This window comes from Selaginella moellendorffii, unplaced genomic scaffold (assembly GCF_000143415.4).
Source record: "Selaginella moellendorffii unplaced genomic scaffold, v1.0 SELMOscaffold_60, whole genome shotgun sequence".
Classification (NCBI taxonomy): Eukaryota; Viridiplantae; Streptophyta; class Lycopodiopsida; order Selaginellales; family Selaginellaceae; genus Selaginella; species Selaginella moellendorffii.
This window is the reverse complement of record NW_003314321.1, coordinates 64,543-83,746: the sequence shown is the minus strand read 5'-3', so window position 1 is coordinate 83,746 and position 19,204 is coordinate 64,543. Positions and strand designations below refer to the sequence as shown.

Below are 19,204 nucleotides of genomic sequence, written 5' to 3'. Positions count from 1 at the left end.
CTGCTTGAAATCTGGTTCTTCTTGTTGCTTCTTCTGTATCTTCTTGTTTTGTAGCTCAAACACCACTTTGAAGAAGATAGAGAAGGACATATCTTAGGATTAGTCTGCAAGTGAATGATTAAACATAAGAAAATTATTTATTTATGCGCTTGATTCATCGTGAAAACCAGCCGTCCTGCCAATCTTCAAGAGCTTCGATATTTTCTCGATTAACTTTCAAAGTTACAGATATACAGATGGGAAACGAAATTACATTCTAAACGTAAAGCTCTGCCTTCAAACGGGGCATTGCAAGAGCACTCAGATGCACTCTCTTCCGGAGCGTCACCCCAAATTCCTCCTCCATATTCAGCTCTTGCAGTCCTGCTGGCAAATTCCACTCGAATCCCTGGATCAACCTCGCAAGTGAGAGTTCAACCATGGCCAATCCCAAGCCCATCGCCGGGCACATCCTCCGCCCAGATCCAAACGGAAGAAGCTCAAAGTGCTGCCCTTTGACATCAATCACACTCCTCGCAGCAAACCTGTCCGGATCAAACACCTCCGGACGCTCCCACCACCTTGGATCCCTCCCGATTGACCACACGTTGACCGTGGCCCTGGTTCTGGCGGGAACGCGGAGCCCGTTGACCAGAGACTCTTGCGTTGACTCGTGCGGGATCAGCAGCGGGACCGGCGGGTGCAAGCGGAAGGTCTCCTTGGCAATCGCTCTAACGTAGCCGAGGTTGAGGAGATCATCTTCGTTCACGGCTCGGTCAAACCCCACGGCCTGGTCAATCTCGCGCTGGGCTTTCAGCATGCAAGCTGGATTGCGTATGAGTTCTGAGAGAGCCCACTCCGTGGTGATGGAAGAGGTATCAATTCCAGCACCAAACATATCCTAGAAGCAAGAAAAGATGATATTTTCTGAAGATCTTAGGACTTTCACTCACCATGATCAAGCCCTTTCGATCATTGTCATCTACTTCATCCAGCGAGAGCAGCACATCGACAAGATCTGGAGCTCGTTGTTTCTCCCCATTTACACGTCTGTGCTCGTCGATGATTGCCTGGAATATCTTGTCAAGCTTGCCCTGTACGGCTTTCATCTTTGGAACAGTGCCCAGGTAATCATCCATCCAGCTGAGATAGGGGAAGTAATCACTGGGAACAAAACTAGTCACAAGATCAATTGCCTCTTGCAAGAGCTCCACAAATGAGGATTCCTCAAACCTCTGGCTGAATGCCATAAAACTCACCAAGTTCATGTTAGTCATTGACAATTTGGCATTCATGTCAATAGCAACCCTTCCATTGTCACCCTCCCGAGCAATAGAGGTCACAAGCCGAGAAATCTCTTCCATCCTCAGCTTCTTTGACTCCTCCACCCTCTTGGCCGTGAAGAGCTCCAGAGTACTAACCTTCTTCATTGTCCTCCAGTACGATCCATACTCGCACCACACCATATCCCTTGCGTTGAAGAAGATAAACTTGGCAGCGGCAGTCCTTGGCCTGGATGCAAAGAAGATGTCCTGCGTGGAGAGAATGGTTTTTGCAGCATCTGGAGAAGAGATTACAAGCGTTGGAACAGAGCCTAGATTGATGCTCATGACAGATCCAAACTTCTTGGAGAGAATAGACAGGGCTTTGTGTGGATGCCTTCCCAGCAAGTGAAGATGGCCCAAAAGTGGAATCGCTAAAGGCCCTGGCGCTACATTTTTCTTGCTCTGATAGATGCGAAGCCACCACAATAGGAGAGGGAGCAGCACAATCAAAAGAGTTACCACGAGGGCTGCCATGTTCTGGAACTCACACAGGTATGAACTTATGAGCGATAAGATCCAGCACGCAAGTTGGACCTAGTAGAAGATAGCGTGTTGGATTAGATCTAGCGGAAGCGACATGACAGCAAGAGGAGATCTTGATCCCGGTATTTGCTGAAATCAATCAGCAATCAGAGCTAGACCGTATCTTCAAATGCATTTTGATATTAAAAAGTCTTATCTTTTACAAAAGAACGAACTAATTGTTAAAAAATTGAACTAAAACTATCTTTTTAAAAAGAATAAATTGCTGTGAGGGAGAGCCAACTTGTTTTAAGTCAGTCCGAACCAAGAACCAAAACTATTGCGAGAAAGTGATCTTTGTTTCTACATCACGTACCTCTCTATAGATTTTAGCTGCTGTAACCCGATGGAACGCTCGCCACTGGAACTCCACTTGCGGGATACGAAACTCCATAGCCGGGGTGAATCCCATAATACTGCCCCTGAGAGGCGGCTTGTCCTCCAAACGCTGCCGGATAGTTGTATGATCCCGCCCTCGAAGATGGCGGAGGAGCTTGGACGTAGTGATAGTTGACGAGAGGATGAGGAGCTTGTTTCATGGTGTTGTGAGCGATCGCTGGAGCCATCAAAGGCCGCATGGCTTGATGGTGGTGATGATCCATGGACGCTTGATCGTGCTTGATTTGCTGCTGCTTGGCCAGCCCCTCGGCGGCGAGCTTGCAATGAACTTGGTGGCCATCGATCGTCTTGAAAGGATCCAGCAGCGCCTTGCGCGCTCCCTCGGAGGTTCTGAAGATGATGAGCGCGAATCCCTTGGAAGCTCCAGTGGAGCGGTCGAATCCCAGCGGCCCCTCGGCGATCTCTCCAAATTGGGAGAAGATGGCCAGCACCTTGTCCGCGCTCGTCCCCACTGGAACACTCCCGACGTAGATCTTCCTGGTGGAGACGTCTTCGATGAATGGCCTCGGCGGGGGAGGATTCATGGATGGAGTGATCGAAGAGCAAGGAGTGGAGGAAGAAGAGGTTGACGCGAACTGGCAAGCGGTCATTCTTCCATCGATCCTCTTGCTCGGCTCCTTGAGCGCGCGCAGAGCTCCATCCATATGCTTGAAACTGACGAAGCCGAATCCCCGGCTCTTTTGCGTGGCCTTGTCCCGGATGATCACGGCCTCGTCCACCTCCCCGGATTGCGAGAAGACGCCCTTGAGCGTCTCGGTGGTGGTGTCCCAGCCCAATCCCCGCACGAAGAGCTTGCGGTGCGCGGGATCCCTGTCCACGTACCTCCGGACCTCTTCCAGAACAGCCGGGTGCTGCAAGCAAGAAATCTGGAGGATGTAGTGCATGGCGCCGCGATCCAGCGGCTCCAGGAGCTTGAGAACGTCGGCGCTATCGAGATCCGGCTGCTCCACTCCGCCGGCATCGCCGCCCGGATCCTCCTCCGCCTTGCGCTTCTTGCTCTCCATCGCGGCCGAGATGCCCTAAATTACACGCCAAGAAAATGGATTATGCCACATGGCAGGCACTGAATACGTGGCGAGCACGAGAATCTGCCACATCAGCGACGCTTTCCCATGACGTGGCAAGGCAATGCAGTGACGTGGTAGGAAAACCTATATTTTGGATTTGGAGAAGAGAAATGTGGGCGCCTGTGGCGACGCCCAGGATTCTTCTTCCTCCCGGCGCGGCTGGATCGATTTCGAGGAGGTTTTGCGCGCTTCAGGTACGCTGATAGATCGATTGTCGATCGCTTTCGCGAGTTCTTGGCTTGATCATTCCAGAACCAGGCGCCGCGGAAGCTGAGCAATGGCTACGCAGGATTTATGTCGTGGCTCGCGAGCCGGAACGATGATGGCGATCTATCGGCGGTGCGCATTGGGACATCGCAAGAATCTGGCAGGCAGGTCGAGTAGCGGTGGAGTTCGTGGTTTTATTTTTTTTTCCTTTTGATTCATTGATGAGTGAGTCTATGACGCAGGGGATTGTTTGCGAGCCGTCCAGTTCGTGCGGGAGAACGCGTGCTGGAAATTTCTCTAGACTTGGTCTGTGTTGTTTGGTCCTTTCTTCTTTTCCTCTTAATGTTGGTTCTTGTTTCGCCCAGATGATAGCTCCTAGTGATCTTCCTGGCGAGCTCAGCACGGTTTTGTCCAGCACTGTTAAGCCGTGGACCAAACTTGCTCTTATTGTCCTCATGGAACGTTACAAAGGCCAGGCAAGTTTACTCTCAACATTTTCGTCTTCGCTTTGCTAATTTTTTCTCGCAAGAGCTCCAGTCGTCAGCTTGGGCACCATACATCTCGTGTCTTCCTGAACCAGCGGAGCTCGACAACACGGTACTCGACTATCGAGTTTTTGTTTCTCAAAATTTTCAAGTGCGTAGTTTCTTTGGGAGGACACCGAGCTAAGTTACTTGAGGGCGAGCCCTTTATACGGCAAGACTCGTGAGCGGCTGGAAATGATAACAACTGAGTTTGGCCAAGTGCAAAACGTAAGTACTTTGGGTAGTTTTCTATTTTGCAAGCTTTCATTCACTTCTTTTTTACTGTTTGTTTATTTTCCGAATGGTTTCAAGGACTTTTGTACTTTGATGCTTTAAGGGTTTTTGTAAGCGTTTCTGACGTACTTGCCTTTGTACTTGAGCAGGCACTTGATGTTTGGCCTCAACTATTCGGTAAAGTGTCTCTTGAAGACTTCAAGCATGTATACGCCACAGGTACAGGAGGCAAGCTTGTTTCTTGCTAGTTTTGTTCGTCCTTCCTTTGCAGTCTTTTCTCGTTCACTAGCCATTGGAGAGGACTCGACATTAGTAATGGTATGTCTCTCTTTATTTCTGTTTACTTCCTTGTGTACATTATAACGCGGCGTTAGCAGATACCAATGCTCGATTTTTTCAACCACAACGCAACCAGCTTTGCGAAGCTCTCATTTAACGGGCTTCTCAACTACGCAGTTGTAAGATACGCCTGAACTTCTTTCTTTTTCTTTTCCTTACCACAAGCAGGTTACAGCGGACAGAGACTATGCTGAAAACGATCAGGTAAAGGCAGTGGTCTTTGTTTTGTTTTCATGTTTCATTCGGCCTCGCAGATTTGGATAAACTATGGTGATCTTTCAAACGCAGAGCTTGCACTTGATTATGGCTTCGCTGTGCCTGAAAATCCGTATGACGAGGTAATGAGCGTGCGAAGAGGTGTGGTGCTGAATCAATTTTCACAAACTGCAGACTGATCTATTGACGCAATTCCCGGAAATGAACACGATACTTAAAGATCAACTTGGCGGAAACACGCTGTAAAACATTCCTTTTTCTTTGAAGAGACTAATTGTTTGTGCTTCTCAGGGGTCAAAAACCACTTCATGGTTCTCCTGTGTGCCTGGAAGTAGCACGGCGAATCGAGACGCATGAAAAATCAATCTTGGTTGGGCCCTTCTCTCGAGCTTTTATCCTTCTAACACCGTCTCGCAGGAACTAAATCAACACTCATGGAGGTCGAGAAGTAGACAACTTCTAGCTGCAGCCGTCCTAGCTGGTGAGCTGAGAGCTTTAAAGAGCGTGAAGCATCGGCTGGATGGCACACGCCAGGCATAACTTTGGCATCCTGTTCCATCCTGTGACTTTTACATTTTTGTTTAAGATCCTTTTGGATTGCTCAAAGCTACCTAGAATTCTTTCGTTCTAATCACTCAGTGTAGGAGTGATCAGAAGAAAGCTCCCCGGACGAAAGCCTCGGAAAATTGCGAGCCATTCCACGTACATTTTAATGCCTTAATCAGAATAACAGGAGTTAGAGCAGATTGCTAGCGAAAAAAGCTTCTTACCAAAGGTGATCACTGGCTAGAGCTTGAAAGAGGAAGGTTGCATCGACTTTTCAATCTTAGCTTTGGCAGCGGGCTGAGTTTTTTGCCGGTCAAGCTCCGCAAAAACCTGCAGAATTAGCACAACGCTCAATACAGGACTGCAAACTTGCGAATTCTCACCTTGGCAGATTTCACGAAGTCGGAAGTTTGCTTCTTCTTAGGAGCTGCGGAAAGCTGTTCTTCAGTTTTGTCATCCGCTCGAGGCCTTTTAGGCAGAGCTTGGGCTTTTTGTTGAGCTGAAACACTTTGCGTAAGAACATCATATTCCTGCGATATGACACCATCCCACCTTTATATTTACGCTTCTTTGAGGCACGCCTCCTCTTCCTATCGCCTTTCTCGAGCTCCTTCTCGTCTTTTACTGCTCCTTTACCGCTAAACATCTCCTCCGGGGCTAACATCGATGCGTCCGAAACGAACACAGGCGCCACCTAGAGCAACCATAGAGCTCAGTCTCAAGCACTTTTAAAACGCAAACACACCTCTTCCATAGCAAGCGCTGGAACATCTTTGACAGCCATGTCTTCTATCACCTGCACAGCCAGCCTTAGCCACATGATATCACGAAGAAGTCCTTACAGGTTTTGGAGCGAAATGGAAGTGAGCCAGCGCATCCAGTTTTATGCATAACCTTTTAAACACATCTCTTGCCTGCATTAGCAGAGAGTAGGTAACAGCCACAATGAGTGAAAGAGAACAAAACCTCTTGTTTCAGTTTATCTGCTTCGGTTTCCGGAGCTGATGCAAGCCCTGCAGATTGCATGTATTCCTCCTGAAACAAGAAAAAACGAAACAGATCAAAAGATTGCAGGAAGTTTCACGTTGATAAATACCTCGTATAATTCACCCAATCCCTTCGTGCTTTTGCTTTCATCCTGTAAGAAATTAGAAGTTTCGACGTTAGACTTGTACGCTTAGAACACACAATCGACTTACGATTTCCATCTTTTGCGCAAGAGGCACATCTGGTAGTTTTTGCTTCCTTTCAACATCATCGAACAGGCCCTGAAACAAAATACAGTTTTAAGCGTTGAAGCCTTTGCGACGAAGAAAGGCGTACGTCAATTATACGACGCCGAATGAGATCTTCGAGAGAAGTCGTGACTTCTTCGGTGATTATAGGTGCAGGTCGCGCGTTATGCTCGAAATCCAAATCAGCTTCAAGCGCGCTGTTCTTGGGTCGTTTGGCTGCCGTAATCTAAGAGAACTTGTATCAGAAACATGGAAAAACATGCGTGAATTACCTCTCCACGCATTGTCCAGTCTTTTGGATCCATGTTAGCCTTTTCCAGCAGCTCGATACGCTTTTGCGTCTTCTCCAGTTGTTTTTCATGCGAAGATTTTTCTTGCAGCCTCTCGCTTTTACCTCCTTGTTCTTGTTGTCCTTCGTCCTCTTCATTATCCTCTTCTTCTGCGTCTTCCCCTTGTTCATCATCATCATCGTCATCATCATCTGGTTCTTCTTCTTGTTCCTTGTCATGATCTTTACTTTGGCTCTTTTCCTTGCTCTTGATCATTCCATAGAAATCCTCGTATCTAAAAAGGTCTCAGCAAGAGAAAATCAATATCGAGTTACCTTATATCTTTATCTCCGTCGTCAGAATCCGCACCATCGTCCTCGTCATCCTCCTCGTCATCCTCCTCTTCATCCTTTTCAGGAGCCTCGTCCCCCCGTTGGTATTCTTCCTCAGCATCCAGCAAAAATCTATCCATATCCTTGAGCTTCAAGAACTTGTCCTCCAAAACATTCGACACTCCAGCCTCCGCCTCTTCCTCCTCTTCATCAGACACTTCCTCTCCCTCAGTTTCCTTGTCCTCCTCACTAAGAGAATCATCACTAGCCTCCGCCTTTCCGTTCTCTTGCTCCTCAGCAACAGCATTTCCCAATCCAAAAAAATCCCCGGCAGCGTCCAACTTCTCCAAATCCCTGATCTGCCTCCTCACGGACGAAAGAAGCTGCCGATCCTGGATCTCGATCTGCTGCCATATCTGCTCGGCGTCGAATCCCTGCGTAAGCAGCCGGCGTAGCGGATTCCTGGGAAAATACCTGACAGCGAGCGCGAATATCTGCTCGGACAAAGATCTGGCACTGCTCACAAGCTCCGGCGACGCATCCAGCCACGCGCTGGCCTCAGAATCGCGCACAGCAGCCACCTCCGCGCCATCGAGCGCCATAAACCCTAAAAATGCCCCAAGGGTTTTAGGGTTTTAAAGGGCATATTCTACGAATATCGTCGAGTGGGGGGTTTAGGGTTTTAGGGTTCTCGATGGCGTGGAGCGCGATGCTGCGGCGAGCAGCGCCATCGCACCTCGCATTTGGATCGCTCCAGCGGCGGCGGATAGGATATCTGGCGGATCGAGTGAGCAGCGGCGAGCCGGCGGAGCTGGAGGTATGGGCGTGGGGGCGGGGGACTCACGGGCAAGTCGGACATGGATCCGAGGACACGGAGAAGCTGCCGGTGCTAATCTCCACGCTCAAGCTCGCGGCATTCACAGGGATGGCTCCAATCCAGGGGAGAATGCCGGTGGACATGGAAGTGGCCGCGCAGGCCGAGGAGGTGAGGCTGGATGTTCTTGAGAGGTGTGGCGTTTTTAAGAGGGCCGCCGCCGGTGGTGGTGGCGGTGGTGGTGGCGTGGATCCATCGCTCTTTGTGGAGAAGGCCAAGCCCCGGCTGGGAAACGTTGGAGTGACTTGCGGGCTCTTCCATTCGGTGCTCTTCGCCGAGCAGGATGTTTTTGTGTGGGGGAAGGGCGATGGTGGAAGGCTGGGCATAGACACGGAGTTTAACCAGTACAAGCCTTACGTGAATCCCAGGATCAAGAGGGTCCAAATGGCGAGCGCTGGAGGATTGCACAACATCGCTCTCACGGAGGTTGGAAATGTGTATACATGGTACGTGAGATCATCCTTGGTTTTTGATTTCTTCTTTTCTTGTTCTTGCGTTTGAGATGTGTTGATGCCAAAGCTTGCAGGGGGTACGGGGCTTTTGGTGCTCTAGGCCATGGATCATACGAGCGAGAGCTTCTTCCCAGATTGTTGGAGGGCCCGTGGAAAGACAGGATAGTTCACGTTTCGGCCGGGGGATCGCACAGTGCCGCAGTCACGGAAAGTGGTAAGCAAAGTTCTCTTTTTTCTTGAGGGAGTCTGATTGTTTTCTTCTTCTTTCTTCTGTAAAGGCGAGCTTTACACATGGGGAAGAGACGAGGGTGAAGGAAGGCTCGGGCATGGAAACCCGGACATCATGGACGAAGGTGCATTGAGCAGGCCGACGAAGGTCCAAGCGCTAGACGTTCCCATCGCCTCGGTTTATTGCGGGGGATTTTTCACAATGGCTCTCACTAAGTCGGGCCAATTATGGTCCTGGGGAGGTATTTTTCTTTTCCTGAAAACTGGGGAGACTGGTGTTGATTCTGTTCAGGGAATGCAAACCATGAGCTTGGCCATGGAACGAGAGCGAATAACTGGAAGCCCAAGGTTGTAGCCGCTCTGGAAGATGTGACTCTAGTGCAAGTAGCTTGTGGTGGATTCCATGCCGCTGCTCTCACTCGTAAGTTCTTGCCTTGGTTTTTTCTTGTTGGTACGTAACATTCTATGTTTCGCTTAGAGGACGGGAAAGTGATTACATGGGGATATGGTGGAAATGGCCAACTTGGTCATGGGACTTTGGAAAACGGGAAAGAGCCGGCTATTGTCGAGGCTATGGCTGATAAAACATGCACTTACATTGCTTGCGGACCGGCTTGGACAGCAGCAATCACTGGTTAGTAGCCTTTCCTTTTTTTCTTGCAAGAAATGCTCATATGCTTTCAGAGAATGGGGATCTATATACGTGGGGAAAGAATCGCGACTACCAGCTCGGAATTCCTGGACTTAAGGATGAGCAACTAGATCCCGTTTTGGTACAATTTCCACAGGCTCTTCATGAGAAAACTCCGGTAGAAGTGTTGGGTGTTTCTTGTGGAGCTAATCACGGGGTTTGTATTGTTTCGAGGCCCAAACCAGCTCAGGTAACACAGAGCTTGTAACATTGGAATTCGTAAACAAAGACGCGATGGTAAGGTGATAATCCTGGATGCCAGCTCCACTATGAAAAGGGCTGCCACTGTGATGATTCTTCCATTTGGTTTTGATTTTGAGTGAGTATGGAGCCCAAGAGCAAGATTCTGATCGTTGGAGCTACGGGATACATCGGCAAGTACATCGCTACTGCTAGTATTCAATCGGGTCATCCAACTAGTATACTAGTTCGTCCACAGGTACTTTCAAGTTATCTACATTTCTTCTTTGATCTCTAGGGTGAGTTTCAGGTGTCAAAACATGTTGATAAAGTCCGGTTCCTGGTTGGGCTAAGAAAAGCCGGAGCAACGATTTACACCGTACTAGCTATCATCAGTTACTTGGTGTTGGTTCACTTACATTTCTGCTTTTTGGAAACCAGTGCTTTCTGGAAGACCAAGAGGGTCTTGTGCGAATATTACAGCAAGTCGATGTTGTGATCTGCGCTCTTGGGGAAGATCAACTAAAGCTCCAGTACGATCTCATCAGAGCCGTGAAAGAAGCTGGAAACATCAAGGTGAAGTTTACGGTTTTCAAGTGAATCCCGACTTACACAGTTGTCTTCTCCAGAAGTTCTACCCCTCCGAGTTTGGGATGGACGCGGATAGGATCTGCAAGGACCAGTCCATTCCCGAGAGCCCCATGTATAGGGACAAGGTAGCTATCCGGAGAGCCATCGAAGCAGCAGGAATTCCTCATACGTTTTTCATGGCGAACTGTATCATGGGGATCATGCTCGCCAGTTTCGTACAAATGGACGGTTTCCCGACTTTCACTCCACCCAGAGACAAGGTTTGCATTTACAAAGATGGAGATCAGAAAGGTACCAGTTTTGTTGCTTCTAGATCATGCATTTGTCTCTTTTGACTTTGGCGGATTCACGGACCTCGCAACTTACTTGCTCAAGTCGGTCGATGATCCCAGAACACTCAACAAGGCTCTTTACGTTCGCCCTCCCGGAAACGCCTTGACAATGAACGAGCAAGTAGCATTGTGGGAAGAAATGACCGGGGTCACCCTTGAAAAGAGGTGGATGAGCGAGGAGGAGATTCTTCTACACATCAACGGTGAGAGCTTTCATTTGCGAGGTCTACTGACGGGATTGCTTGGTTTTGCAGACGCTCAAACTCCATTGCAGCTCAGAGAGGTGTGGACACGCATCTATCACTTTTTTTACAACGGAGCTATGTGCTTTGAGTTGGCTCCGGATGATATTGAAGCCACTGCTTTGTATCCCGAGGTAGAGTATACTTCTCCACAAGTATATCTCAAGCCTTATGTGTGCTGATTCCCTGATCAACATCCTTGATCAACACGGAGTTCCAACAATGAACACTAACTTGCTCCACGTATCAAGCAGAAACTTGCACTTCAATCTTGAAAATGTTCTGGAGGCAAACTCCATCAGTTCAATAATGTTAGCTTTCTTCTCTCAGGAATCCAAAGTGTTTGGTTACTGAGATCTTATTTTCCAGAGTAAACAAAAAAACAGAGCCATATTTTCACACTCGTCCCTACACAGACCTTGGACCAGCTAGAGTTCTCTTTGTCACTAAAGTAGCAAGTGAAGGAGGTGTCATTGAGCAGCTTTTCCTTGAGAGTTTTAGGCAGCTCAATGTGTATGTCGAGGCCCCTGCTCTGATCGATTGATCTGAGCTGGAAACAGTGCTACAAACTATGGCAAACGAGAGAAGGCAAAATTGAGCTAATGCGCTACCCTACCACCCAAAATCATTGCCTGGAAACCTCCACAGACATGTGCTATAATGCATTGATGCTAGCATTGCCGCAGGAGAGTCCAGCTCGAGCCACACTGCGAATGCAATGGTGGTCAAAGCTCGTCTAAAGTTTAAAGGGGTAACCAAGGAGGCGGTGAAAACATACTTTAATGCTCAAGGTAAATTAGCATTTAGAAACATTTAATCCCCATTTTACAAACAAAATCTGGCTAATGGTTTTGTTTTTGTTTGTTTTCTTTAATAAATCGCAAATTGTTGAGGCCGTGAATAGCTTTGCTGTTGACCATACGGTGACTCGACTATAGTGTTAATAAACTGTGATTGTCCTGCAAGTAGATGTGCACCAATCTTTGCTAACTCATCTGCAACCTGATTTCCACCAATGTCGTAGTGCCCCTTCACCTTACAAAAATGAACTGGAACAAGTGACGTTCTTGCAAGCCAAACAATCATCTGGATGATATCTGCGTTTGGGTGGCAACCCAGGGCTATTGGGTCTTGCACATACATCTCCAGCAGCGTCAGGGAAACATAACTGTCGGTGTATACAAAGATTGGCTCCCACAATCCCCAGCGCCATTCCATCTCCAAACAGATTTCGAGGGCTCGTAACAAACCCAACAGCTCAAACGTGATAGTGGAGCTCGTATGTAGGTCGTCGTTTGCCCTTCTCCCACAAGCGAGTCGCATGGAAACTCTCGGGATAAATACTCCGTAACCTCCGAAAACTCCGCGCTTAAAGGATCCATCGGTAAACGCTTGCAATCCGCGATCGTTGGCTACCATTTGCGGAGTATGCACAACCTTGTCCACCTCAAACATTTCACTTCCTTGCCTTTAATGCTCTCTTCCTGTTCTGGAAAGTATACCTAACCCAAAAAGGCAATGGCATTTTATATAAGCTATGGAAATAATGTCCTTTCTTTCTTTAATTTGGAAATTCGAAGCGTCCCTGAGGACGAAGATGACGCACGATCCGATAGACCAACAGCTCGACTTAAAAACTCCATCCTTTCGTCTGGATCGAGCTTGCAATCAGGAAAGCCGATCACGCTATCGCTCACTGTTTAGAACTTGAAGAAAAGCCAGAAGGAGAAAGCAGTGTTAGCAGGAGAGATCAGCATGGCAGCCGGGGGCGGCGATCTTATACGGCAGTCGCTCCTCCTGTCGTTTTCCAACCGTCTCATCCGACGCATGCACGCGCTTACCGATTTATATTCCACGGCTTACATCAAGCAACGCTGTGCTTTCCTGGAGAAAACAAGGCCTTCACGAAACCAGAAAAAGATCTTGTCTCCCAAAGTTATGCCTGGCGCGTGCCATCCAGCCGATGCTTCACGCTCTTCAAAACTCTCAGCTCACCATCTAGGACGGCGGCAGCTAGAAGTCGTCTACTTCTCGACCTCCATGAGTGTTGATTTAGTTCCTGCGAGACGGCGTTAAAACGATAAAAGCTCGAGAGAAGGGCCCAACCAGGATTGATTTTTCATGCGTCTCGATTCGCCGTGCTACTTCCAGGCACACAGGAGAACCTTGGAAGTGGTTTTTGACCCCTGAGAAGCACAAACAAGTAGTCTCTTCAAAGAAGAAGGAATGCTTTACAGCGTGTTTCCGCCAAGTTGATCTTTAATTATCGTGTTCATTTCCGGGAATTGCGTCAACAGATCAGTCTGCAGTTTGTGAAAAGTGATTCAGCACCACACCTCTTCGCACGCTCATTACCTCGTCATACCGATTTTCAGGCACAGTGAAGCCATAATCAAGTGCAAGCTCTGCGTTTGAAAGATCACCACAGTTTATCCAAATCTGCAAAGCCGAATGAAACATGAAAACAAAACAAAGACCACTGCCTATACCTGATCGTTTTCAGCACAGTCTCTGTCCGCTGTGACCTGCTTGTGGTACGGAAAAGAAAAAGAAAGAACTTCAGGCGTATCTTACAACTGCGTAGTTGAGAAGCCCGTTAAATGAGAGCTTCGCAAAGCTGGCTGCGTTGTGGTTGAAAAAATCGAGCATTGGTATCTGCTAACGCCGCGTTATATTGTACACAAGGAAGTAAACAGAAATAAAGAGAGACACACCATTACTAATGTCGAGTCCTCTCCAATGGCTAGTGGACGAGAAAAAACTGCAAAGGAAGGACGAACAAAACTAGCAAGAAACAAGCTTGCTTCCTGTACCTGTGGCGTATACATGCATGAAGTCTTCAACAGACACTTTACCGAATAGTTGAGGCCAAACATCAAGTGCCTGCTCCAGTACACAGGCAAGTACGTCAGAAACACTTACAAAAATCCTTCAAGCATCAAAGTAAAAAAGTTTCCTCCTTGAATAAAACCATTCGGAAAAGAAAAAAACAGTAAAAAACACTAAGTGAATGAAAGCTGGCAAAATAGAAAACTACCCGAAGTACTTACGTTTTGCACTTGGCCAAACTCAGTTGTTATAATTTCCAGCCGCTCACGAGTCTTGCCGTATAAAGGGCTCGCCCTCAAGTAACTTAGCTCGGTGTCCTCCCAAAGAAACTACGCACTTGAAACTTTTGAGAAACAAAAACTCGATAGTCGAGTACCGTGTTGTCGAGCCCCGCTGGTTCAGGAAGACACGAGATGTATGGTGCCCAAGCTGACGACTGGAGCTGTTGCGAGAAAAATTTAGCGAAGCGAAGACGAAAATGTTGAGAGTAAACTTGCCTGGCCTTTGTAGCGTTCCATGAGGACAATAAGAGCAAGTTTGGTCCACGGCTTAACAGTGCTGGGCAAAACCGTGCTGAGCTGGTCAGGAAGATCACTAGGAGCTATCATCTGGGCGAAACAAGAACCAACATTAAGAGGAAAAGCAGAAAGGACCAAACAACACAGACCAAGTCTAGAGAAATTTCCAGCATGCGTTCTCCCGCACGAACTGGACGGCTCGCAAACAATCCCCTGCGTCATAGACTCACTCATCAATGAATCAAAAGGAAAAAACTAAAACCAATACTCGACCTGCCTGCCAGATTGTCGCCAAGTCCCAGTGCGATAGATCGCCATCATCGTTCCGGCTCGCGAGCCACGACATAAAACCTGCGTAGCCATTGCTCAGCTTCTGCGGCGCCTGGTTCTGGAATAATCAGGCCCAGAACTCGCGAAAGCGATCGATCGACAATCGATCTATCAGCGTACCTGAAGCGCGCAAGACCTCCTCGAGATCGATCCAGCCGCGCTGGGAAGAAGAAGAGTCGTGGGCAGGCGCCCACATTTCTCCTCATGTATTGCCACGTCATGGGAAAGCGTCGCTGATGTGGCAGATTCTTGTGCCTGCCACGTGGCAATTGTATGCCTACAAACCCTGTGATTAGCTCCACAAGAAACACTCAACACTTCTACCGGAGTTTTGTCATGAAGAGCCTGTGGAAATTGTACTGGGACTGGATCTAGTTGCTCATCCTTAAGTCCAAGAATTCCGAGCTGGTAGTCGCGATTCTTTCCCTAGGTATAGAGTTCCCCATTCTCTGAAAGCATATGAGCATTTTTTAAGGCTACTAACAAGTGATTGCTGCTGTCTGTCCAAGCTGGTCCACAAGTAATGTAAGGACCCAATGTACCCAAGACCTGGGTACAGCCTTCCCAGGCCAAACTAGCCTTTCCTGGCCAAATTAACTCCACTGCAGTCTTCCCCTTTACTATACTTTTGGAGTTCACCAAACCCCCCAAGGTTTGGGAGACAAATGCTTTAGGCTTTCACCCCCTCAGACTCGAACTCAAACTCTGACTCGGACTCGGACTCGGACTCAGGCTTGGGCTTGGTCTCGGCCTCGGCCTTGGTCTCGGTCTTGGTCCCGGTCTCGGTCTCGATCTTGACTTCGGACTCCATCTCAGGTCCATCTCGGACTCCATTTCAGACTCCATCTTGGGTTCATCTCGGACTCCATCTCCCAGACTCCATCTCGGGTCCATCTCGGGTCCATCTCGGACTCCACCTCGGACTCCACCTCGGGTTCATCTCGGGTCCATCTCAGACTCCATCTCAAGTCTGTTTCGGACTCAACCTCGGGTCCATCTTGGGTCCATCTCGGACTCCATCTCAGATCTATCTCAGACTCCATCTCAAACTCTATCTTAGACTCCATTTCGGACTCCATCTTGGACTTCACCTCGGACTCTTCCACTTGTTATGTTTTGGTCCTCTTGTGTCCCCTTTTCTAGAGACTCACTCACGGTTTGCTTCGTGCTTGTTCCTCGAGCACTTCATTGGGAGTTCCACTTCCACTCTTAACCTTTTCAAGTCAGAACTTTTAATTCAAACGTGTTATGCTTGTTTGGCTTTCACTTCGGCCACTACCACGTGGTGCCCTTTCGGCTCCACTTTGGGGCCTAGGGATTTTGTGTCTCACAGTAACAAATTGTAATCCACAAATTTTTCCTTTCCAATTTACTAACTTACCTCATCTATCTGTCCAACACTGCCTTGGCTTTTGCTAAGTTCTCTCACCAAAGTTCCCGCCTATGGTACAAGCTCCTACTACTTGGTCCTACTTGGTTTCAGCTACTCATTGCACGAGCAACGGAGCATTAGCCATTCATTCACGGATTCCCAGATCTCTCCCAATCCCCCTCTTTGGGTTAGACTGGACTTAAGGTTTGGCTACACTCCCCGCAGGCACAAGTAGCCAAGCACACCAAGCCTCCAAGTTCCTAACATCCCTTGGTACCACAAGATTTGTTCATGGGACCCTCTAAATCCCAAGCCTTAGGTGCAACACTTGCTTCAGGACACCAAGGCGAAACACTGTGGCCTAACAGCCCGGTATGGATACCTCTACCCCCCAACTTCCATCCCAAAGGGAAGGCCCAAGCCCTTAGGAAGGGTGAGGACCAATGAGCCGCAAGGTACTCAAGTGGGGCACCACTCCACATGAGCCGGGAGCACCGCAATCGGTTTCCCTTTCGGGAGTGGGAGTTGCTCTTGAGCACTTTCTGGGGTGGCCCCTCCAGCACCACCCAACTCCATGCTCACTCCCACCCAAGGCCCTTTGGCCCCAATCTCAACTTCAAGTCAATTTGGAAGCACCAGTGGAGAGTTCCTTCAAGACTAGTTCCTAGACCTCACTATCCCTACTATACTTTTGGAACCCCCTGCAGCCCCCTCCCCCCCCCCTCCCCCCCCCTTGGGAGACACATGCTTTGGGCTTTCACCCCTTGACCTGTATTAGTACTCGGACTCGGTCTCGGACTCGATCTCGGACCGGACTTTGGATTTGGTCTCAGACTCGATCTCGGACCCAATCTCGGACTTGACTTCAGACTCGACCTCGGACTTGGTCTCAGACCTGATCTCGGATCTCGGACTCGGTCTCGAACTCGGTCTCGAACTCGATCTCAAACTCGGTCTCGAGCTCGGCCTCTGATTCGGCCTCGGACTCGATCCTGGACTCTATTTCGAACTCGGTCTCAGAGTCGGTCTTGGACTCGATCTTCGACTTGGTCCCATCCGATAAACTCTTAGTCATTTTGGTCATGCTTTTGGGGATCCTTTAGTCTACGACACCTTGGGGAGTTGGTTCCTTACAACTCTACCACCCATAGAAGAAGTTCGATGCCCACATCAAATGTCTCTTTTTATCCTACGACTTGTTGACCATGTCTCCGGGGGCATCCCCCCACTTAGTGGTGTGCCTAAGTTAGCCTCCCTGGCCAAGAGCTCATGACAATGGAATATAGGTGTCGCTATACCCCTCACCTCACTACGCCTTGCTTTACTAGGGGGTTGAGACTTGAACCCAACCTCCGTAGAATATATTTACGGATTTGACATCCCCGCGGGGAGTCGGGTGTAGTTCCGTACGCCTGGTCGACTTAGATAACCCATGCTAATTAGCTTGCCTTCGGCACGCTTTTGGGTCCTAACATATGCCATTGCTCAACTTCACAAATTGATACTTTAATTGAACTTTGCATAAGTACATAGAGTTCTGCTTTGTAGAAATTCCTCCACTAAATCTCGCATGTTTGCTAAGTTCTCCTTTGGTTCCCATGTTATTTCGCAGTGTGGAAAACCTTTTCACTTCACATGGAACTCTTTCACTTCGCATCCTTGTCGCTTGCTCTTGCGCGCATTGAGGATGGCCTCGACTTCATATTCCTCTTCCCCTTGGATAACCTTAGGTAAAGGTCTTACTTGCTCCTTGTGAAGCGGATCCTCAAAGTATGGCTTGAGTAAGTTCACGTGGAACACTGGGTGCATCTTCCCCATATGTCGAGGAAGTCGGAGACGGTAAGCCACTTTACCGATTTGTGCCTCAATCTCATAAGGCCCCGCGAACTTGCTTAAGGAACTCAAAATATATTCATTTACAGGAATACATGCATTTTTACCTTTGGGTCAACTTCCGGCTGATCCCACTTTGTAGCCTGAGGTTTTTGGTGTTCAACCACACCTTCTCCCTAGCTTGGAACTCTACATCCCGGCGCTTCTGGTTCGCATACTTGGTTTGCCTTTGTTGAGCCCATTCCAAGGAATCCCTCACTAGATTCCAAATGTTGAGTCTTTCCGCCGTGAATGCCTCCACTATGGGTAACTTTCCATGATACTCGGCCATGCCAAGTTCCATAGGGCCTTCAATAGCTCGCCCATTGATGACTTCTCATGGACTCACCCCGATACTCAAATGTGGTGAGTTCTTATAACACATTTCCACAAGTCCCAAATGATTTACCCAATCGGTCTGGTCTCTTGAGACATAGCATCGCAAATAATCCTCCAACTACCTATTCACCCTTTCCATTTGTCCGTCTGTCAAAATGTGTTAGTGCCATTAAACTTGACTTGATACCCAATATCTGTCTGTGGGTGATAGGCTGTGTTGAATTTCAACTTAGTGCAATATAGTTCCAAGAAAGTTCTCTAGAACCTACTGGTGAAAATCTTATCTTGATCTGAGATAATCTCTTTTAGCCTTCCCTGCACTCGAACCACTTGTTTGAAGAACAGCTTCGCCACACCTTCTGCATTCACTTCTGTTGTGATGGGTATGAAATGTGCCATCTTCGAAAATCGATCCACCATCACGAATATTGCATCGAACCCCTCACTTGGGGGGAGTCCCGTGATGAAGTCCATCGTAAGACATTTCCACGGACAATTTGGAATTAGGATGCTTTGTAACAAACCCCCACTAGCCTTAGTCACAGCTTTGACTTGCTGACATGTTGGGCATGTCTTTACATAGTCTTGGATGTCCTTAGCTATATCTGGCCAGTGGTACTTCTTCTTGAGTAAGCCCATTGTCTTGGGCACTCTGCCATGTCCCGCAAGAGGTCCATCATGGCACTCTTCTAAAGCTACCTTCCTTAGTTCCCCTTCTAGAACATACATCCTCGTTTGCTTATAATAGATGAGTCCATTGTATTTCGCATAACCCGTTTTCTCTTCCGTTGGCAGCTCACCTCTCTGGTGAGCTTCCCGTGCCTTCAGATTCCAAAACAACACTTCTTGTGCTGGACTATCATTCTTATATGCTGTCCGCACATCATCCCAAAAGGTTGTTGTCGCACTGGATATTGCCAATTTCAAGTTCGCTTTTTGACTTAGTGCATCTGCCATGATGTTGCTCTTCCCAGGCTTGTATAGAATCTTGCAATCAAACTCGGCCAAAGCATTGGCCCACCAACTTTGTTTCCCTCTCAGGTCGGGCTGTAACAAGAAGTGTTTTGTTGCCACATTTTCCATGTAAATCTTGAAGTGTCTCCCAAGGTAGTGTTGCCACTCCTTGAGCGCCTTGACCACTGCAAACAATTCCTTCTCGT

General features: G+C 48.3%; 7 protein-coding genes across 10 annotated transcripts; 3 read left to right on the top strand and 4 right to left on the bottom strand.

The window, feature by feature from the left end:
- Positions 1-173: 173 nt before the first annotated feature.
- LOC112351371 (cytochrome P450 71A1-like) lies at positions 174-1,846 on the bottom strand. The gene is made up of 2 exons (XM_024689190.1): positions 933-1,846; positions 174-880 (listed from the first exon to the last, which is right to left on the bottom strand). Exons 1-2 carry the CDS (start codon positions 1,776-1,778, stop codon positions 257-259), a joined length of 1,470 nt encoding a protein of 489 aa, XP_024544958.1. The 5' UTR covers positions 1,779-1,846; the 3' UTR covers positions 174-256.
- Positions 1,847-1,978: 132 nt separating this feature from the next.
- Positions 1,979-3,229, bottom strand: LOC9644558 (UBP1-associated protein 2C). The gene has a single exon (XM_002983795.2). It carries the CDS (start codon positions 3,227-3,229, stop codon positions 2,156-2,158), a length of 1,074 nt encoding a protein of 357 aa, XP_002983841.2. The 3' UTR covers positions 1,979-2,155.
- A 165-nt stretch (positions 3,230-3,394) lies between these two features.
- On the top strand, positions 3,395-5,414 carry LOC9644216 (fructose-bisphosphate aldolase-lysine N-methyltransferase, chloroplastic). 4 transcript variants are annotated; one of them, XM_024689141.1, is made up of 14 exons: positions 3,395-3,486; positions 3,551-3,663; positions 3,742-3,805; positions 3,865-3,975; positions 4,037-4,096; positions 4,144-4,251; positions 4,407-4,476; positions 4,529-4,575; positions 4,632-4,715; positions 4,765-4,800; positions 4,851-4,934; positions 4,987-5,054; positions 5,104-5,182; positions 5,230-5,414. In XM_024689141.1, exons 1-14 carry the CDS (start codon positions 3,403-3,405, stop codon positions 5,350-5,352), a joined length of 1,131 nt encoding a protein of 376 aa, XP_024544909.1. In that variant the 5' UTR covers positions 3,395-3,402; the 3' UTR covers positions 5,353-5,414. The 4 variants fall into 4 exon arrangements, with proteins under 4 accessions (XP_024544909.1, XP_024544908.1, XP_024544907.1 ...); XM_024689140.1 differs by having other exon boundaries at positions 3,545-3,663; positions 4,635-4,715; XM_024689139.1 differs by having other exon boundaries at positions 3,545-3,663.
- LOC9644557 (U3 small nucleolar ribonucleoprotein protein MPP10) lies at positions 5,330-7,800 on the bottom strand. Its single transcript, XM_024689138.1, has 12 exons — positions 7,198-7,800; positions 6,866-7,157; positions 6,682-6,819; positions 6,558-6,626; positions 6,455-6,496; positions 6,325-6,393; positions 6,201-6,272; positions 6,104-6,154; positions 5,911-6,052; positions 5,742-5,857; positions 5,583-5,688; positions 5,330-5,528 (listed from the first exon to the last, which is right to left on the bottom strand). Exons 1-11 carry the CDS (start codon positions 7,794-7,796, stop codon positions 5,599-5,601), a joined length of 1,680 nt encoding a protein of 559 aa, XP_024544906.1. The 5' UTR covers positions 7,797-7,800; the 3' UTR covers positions 5,330-5,528; positions 5,583-5,598.
- Positions 7,801-7,893: 93 nt separating this feature from the next.
- Positions 7,894-9,688, top strand: LOC9644556 (ultraviolet-B receptor UVR8). The gene is made up of 6 exons (XM_024689167.1): positions 7,894-8,514; positions 8,595-8,734; positions 8,799-8,990; positions 9,041-9,169; positions 9,227-9,382; positions 9,433-9,688. The coding sequence occupies exons 1-6, from the start codon at positions 7,904-7,906 to the stop codon at positions 9,645-9,647; spliced, it is 1,443 nt and encodes a 480-aa protein (XP_024544935.1). The 5' UTR covers positions 7,894-7,903; the 3' UTR covers positions 9,648-9,688.
- Positions 9,689-9,751: 63 nt separating this feature from the next.
- LOC9644215 (bifunctional pinoresinol-lariciresinol reductase 3) lies at positions 9,752-11,183 on the top strand. The gene is made up of 6 exons (XM_024689168.1): positions 9,752-9,878; positions 9,930-9,998; positions 10,061-10,195; positions 10,249-10,501; positions 10,539-10,745; positions 10,797-11,183. The coding sequence occupies exons 1-6, from the start codon at positions 9,765-9,767 to the stop codon at positions 10,964-10,966; spliced, it is 948 nt and encodes a 315-aa protein (XP_024544936.1). The 5' UTR covers positions 9,752-9,764; the 3' UTR covers positions 10,967-11,183.
- Positions 11,184-12,320: 1,137 nt separating this feature from the next.
- On the bottom strand, positions 12,321-18,464 carry LOC9644214. The gene is made up of 12 exons (XM_024688974.1): positions 18,372-18,464; positions 14,582-14,887; positions 14,400-14,519; positions 13,990-14,214; positions 13,835-13,942; positions 13,598-13,667; positions 13,499-13,545; positions 13,359-13,439; positions 13,274-13,302; positions 13,140-13,223; positions 12,891-13,087; positions 12,321-12,843 (listed from the first exon to the last, which is right to left on the bottom strand). Exons 1-10 carry the CDS (start codon positions 18,462-18,464, stop codon positions 13,214-13,216), a joined length of 1,089 nt encoding a protein of 362 aa, XP_024544742.1. The 3' UTR covers positions 12,321-12,843; positions 12,891-13,087; positions 13,140-13,213.
- Positions 18,465-19,204: the final 740 nt, after the last annotated feature.

Bases quoted from the DNA above. Each gene is read 5' to 3' on its own strand.
- LOC9644215 (XM_024689168.1), top strand. From the start codon at position 9,765: ATGGAGCCCAAGAGCAAGATTCTGATCGTTGGAGCTACGGGATACATC. The intron at 10,196-10,248 runs GTGAAGTTTACG...TGTCTTCTCCAG, and splicing joins AAGAAGCTGGAAACATCAAG to AAGTTCTACCCCTCCGAGTT. The intron at 10,502-10,538 runs GTACCAGTTTTG...ATGCATTTGTCT, and splicing joins CAAAGATGGAGATCAGAAAG to CTTTTGACTTTGGCGGATTC.
- LOC9644214 (XM_024688974.1), bottom strand. From the start codon at position 18,464: ATGGTGGATCGATTTTCGAAGATGGCACATTTCATACCCATCACAACA. The intron at 14,215-14,399 runs GTATTGGTTTTA...CCCAGATGATAG, and splicing joins CAATCTGGCAGGCAGGTCGA to CTCCTAGTGATCTTCCTGAC. The intron at 13,546-13,597 runs GTACAGGAAGCA...CTTCCTTTGCAG, and splicing joins CATGCATGTATACGCCACAG to TTTTTTCTCGTCCACTAGCC.
- LOC9644557 (XM_024689138.1), bottom strand. From the start codon at position 7,796: ATGGCGCTCGATGGCGCGGAGGTGGCTGCTGTGCGCGATTCTGAGGCC. The intron at 6,497-6,557 runs GTAAGTCGATTG...AATTTCTTACAG, and splicing joins TTGCGCAAAAGATGGAAATC to GATGAAAGCAAAAGCACGAA. The intron at 6,155-6,200 runs GTAAGGACTTCT...CTGGCTGTGCAG, and splicing joins TCCATTTCGCTCCAAAACCT to GTGATAGAAGACATGGCTGT.
- LOC112351371 (XM_024689190.1), bottom strand. From the start codon at position 1,778: ATGGCAGCCCTCGTGGTAACTCTTTTGATTGTGCTGCTCCCTCTCCTA. The intron at 881-932 runs GTGAGTGAAAGT...TCTTGCTTCTAG, and splicing joins ATCGAAAGGGCTTGATCATG to GATATGTTTGGTGCTGGAAT.
- LOC9644216 (XM_024689139.1), top strand. From the start codon at position 3,403: ATGTGGGCGCCTGTGGCGACGCCCAGGATTCTTCTTCCTCCCGGCGCG. The intron at 4,097-4,143 runs GTACTCGACTAT...TCAAGTGCGTAG, and splicing joins CAGCGGAGCTCGACAACACG to TTTCTTTGGGAGGACACCGA. The intron at 5,183-5,229 runs GTTGGGCCCTTC...ACCGTCTCGCAG, and splicing joins CGCATGAAAAATCAATCTTG to GAACTAAATCAACACTCATG.
- LOC9644558 (XM_002983795.2), bottom strand. From the start codon at position 3,229: ATGGAGAGCAAGAAGCGCAAGGCGGAGGAGGATCCGGGCGGCGATGCC.
- LOC9644556 (XM_024689167.1), top strand. From the start codon at position 7,904: ATGCTGCGGCGAGCAGCGCCATCGCACCTCGCATTTGGATCGCTCCAG. The intron at 8,515-8,594 runs GTACGTGAGATC...CAAAGCTTGCAG, and splicing joins GTTGGAAATGTGTATACATG to GGGGTACGGGGCTTTTGGTG. The intron at 9,170-9,226 runs GTAAGTTCTTGC...TGTTTCGCTTAG, and splicing joins CCATGCCGCTGCTCTCACTC to AGGACGGGAAAGTGATTACA.